The 3,849-nt window shown below is 36.8% G+C and overlaps 1 protein-coding gene across 1 annotated transcript; it reads left to right on the top strand.

Annotated features, from left to right (window-relative positions):
- Positions 1 to 716: 716 nt before the first annotated feature.
- Positions 717 to 3,527, top strand: si:dkey-43k4.5 (potassium voltage-gated channel subfamily S member 2). Its single transcript, XM_067374135.1, has 2 exons — positions 717 to 1,682; positions 3,042 to 3,527. The coding sequence occupies exons 1-2, from the start codon at positions 717 to 719 to the stop codon at positions 3,525 to 3,527; spliced, it is 1,452 nt and encodes a 483-aa protein (XP_067230236.1).
- Positions 3,528 to 3,849: the final 322 nt, after the last annotated feature.

Here is a 3,849-nt window from a genome sequence, read left to right as displayed (position 1 = left end):
AGGGGTATAAATATACAGGTGGAGCTAATGAATCACCATGACAAATAATGAGGGTAATTATGGCAACAAAAAGGGTGACATAGAGCACTGAACAAGTAAGTAAACAGAAACGATGAGGAACAGAACACACTTCATAACAAGGAACACAGACCGGGATCATGACGCATACATGCATACATTCATACAATAATGTTCCATCATTACTTTTACTTTTGATATTTAAGTAGCCTACATAAAAAGTGTACTTTAAAAAAAAAAAAAAAAAAAATCATTTTATTTAAATATTTCAGGGTATTTGTTCTTTTACTGTTCTTTTAAGTACATGATTTGTATACTTCATACACACCACTGATGATATGTAATAACAAACTGACAAACATAACTTTAAAAAAGAAAATTAAAATATACATAAAAAACATTTCAAAGATTCACATAATCTGAATGTTAAGAATTGTTATTCACAGAATAAGCTGAGAACTGCATTATACATCACAGGATTTGCTTTGTGGAGCCAAACGGCATGCAAATAACATGAGAACACAGGAATTGGAACACTATTGTATAAAAAAAATATAATTATAGCCTCAGGAAGTGAAAAAAATGACACTTTAATTACATTAATTATTTTTAACATGTAAATGAAATGAACCTGTTATTTTTTATAGCCATACTAAAACAAACATTGTCCTTTTTCATTACAGTGTTGAAGATAGACCATGGTGAAGGAAAGACATGCTTGGTGGATTTTGGATTCTAAGGACCACCTTTTACACATCAATGTAGGTGGGTTGAGGCACACTCTGTGTTCAAGCATTCTGAGGAAGTTTCCGGACACACGTCTTGGCCAACTCTTGTCCTGTGATTCAGAAGATGACATTCTACAACTCTGTGATGACTTTGATGTTCAACAGAAAGAGTTTTACTTTGACCGTAACCCTGGTCTCTTCCCTTATGTCCTGCACTTCTATCAGACTGGCAAGCTGCATATTATGGAAGAGCTGTGCATTTTCTCCTTCTCTCAGGAAATAGAGTACTGGGGCATCAGTGATTTTTTTCTTGACAGCTGCTGTAGTTACCGTTACCTTGATCGTAAATTGGAGAGACATCATAAATCCTGGGATGAAGAGAGTGATGTTAGCAGTGTGGATACATCAGTTGATGAGATTTCTGATCTGAACAAAGATATTGAGCACTTCCATGATATACGTTTTGGAAACATTCGCAAGTGTCTATGGCTAACATTGGAAAATCCAGGTTATTCAATCCCTAGCAAAATTTTCAGCTTGCTTTCCATTTGTGTGGTGCTAATATCAATTGCCACCATGTGTATCAATAGCATTCCAGAATACCAGAGATTTGATGAAAATGGTAATCCAGCTGAAGACCCAACTATGCATGTATTAGAAGTGTTCTGCATCTGCTGGTTTACCTTTGAGGTAGTAACACGCATGCTTCTTGCTCCAAACCATCGTAAATTCTTCCTGCTACCACTAAACGTGATTGATATCATCTCAGTGATGCCAATTTATATAACAATCTTTTTTGATATGGTCATTGGGAGCGAGTCAGAGCTGGGCAACTTGGGAAAACTGGTCCAGGTGTTGCGGCTGATGAGGATCTTCAGGGTGCTAAAACTGGCTAGGCATTCAACAGGGTTAAGGTCACTAGGTGCTACTCTACGGGTGAGATTACACTGCCATTGTGAAAGTGCATTTGCAAGCTGAATATTGTAGTGCAGAGGTCTTCAACCCTGCTTCTGGGGACCCATTGTCCTGCAGAGTTTAGCTCTAACCCTAATCAAACACAATAGAAGCTCTTCAGGATTGCTTGAAAATATACAGTTATGTGTGCTGAAGCAGGTTAGAAATAAACTTTCCAGGACAGCAAGTCCCCAGGAGTAGGGTTGAAGACCTCTGTTGTAGTGGTGTTTAATCCTGGACCTGGAGGAAGACCCACACCACTCCACATTAGTCTCGCTTATCTGAAAAACTCACCATGGTTCCCAGTTTGCATGCGATCCACCATAAATAGTATCCAAGATTAGAATTAGTGTGTCCAAAATTATAGTATGTTGAAAAATGTATCCAAAGGTACACAGATGGTGTACTATTTCGGGTGGATTTTTAAAGTGCAGATCCATGCACACTCTAACAGCTAATATTGTCCGCCACACCTAACACTTTAAAGGAGGATTAATAATATTTTGGTTCACAACTACAAACACAAATAAAATAGAACTATAAACATGGCAGATGTATGTGAAACCAACGACGCATCATCAATTTATCAAAAAAAAAAAAACTTCACATCATTTAGGTTTAACGTTTCAATGCAGTAAAAAAGAGGTCAAATGAAGACACTGATGGTCATTAAGAGAGAGACCAGCAACAAAAATGAGTTTGTAAATCATTATTAATATCTGAAACTAATCAAAAATATTTATTTAATGTTATTCATATTACATTTCACCTTCAACAACATTGTGAGAAAGAACTGTATTTTTAGAATTTTTAGAAAGAGGAATTGTATATCACACATTAAATTATACTAGCCAGTTTATGGTGACATGATGCTTGTGACGTTATGTGACAAAAAGGTTAAGACAAAACTTTCTTACATGGTTATATGTCACAAAACTTGCCTAATCTTCTGCTACACAATCAAAGCTATGTACTTTTTACTCAGAAAAATAGTAAATACTTTTAGTGCATAGTATGTGTAGGTAAATTGGAATGCAGCATCAGTTCAGTTTATGGAGCTCTTTCTTAATGAGCTGATAATCCGAATCTGGTGTGTTACATAAAGGGAGACATACAAAATGTGCAGTGCTGTGGATTCCCTGAATCAGAATTGAAAACAACTGATATATTAAATAGTATTGACTGTAAATGTTTTGATTATGCTTTATTTAACCAAATTAATCCATGATGCCAGCCCCTGAAATTCCATAAATTGCATATATTTTTACTACCTTGTCTTGTAATTTTCAATTTCATCCAATCTTTTCAAAGTCCAAATCATGTCTTTGTTTCTTTGTGTAGCACAGCTACAGAGAGGTTGGAATCTTATTACTGTACCTGGCAGTGGGTGTATCAGTGTTCTCCGGAATGGCTTACACTGCAGAATATGAGGAAGATGTTGGTTTGGACACAATCCCAGCCTGCTGGTGGTGGGGAACAGTTAGTATGACAACAGTGGGATATGGAGATGTGGTGCCAGTGACAGTGGCAGGAAAGCTGGCAGCATCTGGCTGCATCCTGGGCGGCACATTAGTTGTGGCACTACCCATCACCATCATATTCAACAAGTTTTCACATTTTTACCGCAAACAAAAAGCTCTTGAGGCATCAGTGAGAAACAACAACAACAAGACACTTATGATGAGACAACAGAGAAACAGTGAAGACACTGAAATACATGGACATAACCACTGTTTGGAGGATGGAGAAAAGGATGAAGATGTGACTTATGAGAGAGGAGTTGTCAACTATTCCTATGAAGATCATCCACTGACATATACAGTCTGATGTGTCCACTATGCAAGAAAAGTAATTAGTGTTTAAGTCAAAGATATTATACCAATATTAAACATCATATTCTGACTTAAAATACAGATGGGTGACAAATTAAAGGAAAATCTTGGGGATCCATTGGCTCTGTTATGCTGTGGGGGCATTTTGATGACATGATCTTTGAGGGGAGGGTCACAGCAAAAAAGTACAAAGAGTTCTTCTCAATCAGAATGCTGCATCCTAGTGAGGTTTCAACCACTTGCTGTAGAAACAATATCACCAAAGTCATTTATAAAAGGTTGCCATATCTCAGAAAAATGTTCCTCTTTATTTTTTA

The sequence above is a fragment of the Chanodichthys erythropterus genome, chromosome 21 (assembly GCF_024489055.1).
Source record: "Chanodichthys erythropterus isolate Z2021 chromosome 21, ASM2448905v1, whole genome shotgun sequence".
NCBI classification, from domain to species: Eukaryota; Metazoa; Chordata; class Actinopteri; order Cypriniformes; family Xenocyprididae; genus Chanodichthys; species Chanodichthys erythropterus.
This window is presented reverse-complemented; position numbering and strand designations above follow the sequence as displayed.

What these genes read in the sequence shown, in the direction of transcription:
- si:dkey-43k4.5 (XM_067374135.1), top strand. Translation starts at nt 717, where the DNA reads ATGGTGAAGGAAAGACATGCTTGGTGGATTTTGGATTCTAAGGACCAC. An exon ending in CACTAGGTGCTACTCTACGG is followed by an intron (nt 1,683 to 3,041) that starts GTGAGATTACAC and finishes TTCTTTGTGTAG; the next exon opens with CACAGCTACAGAGAGGTTGG.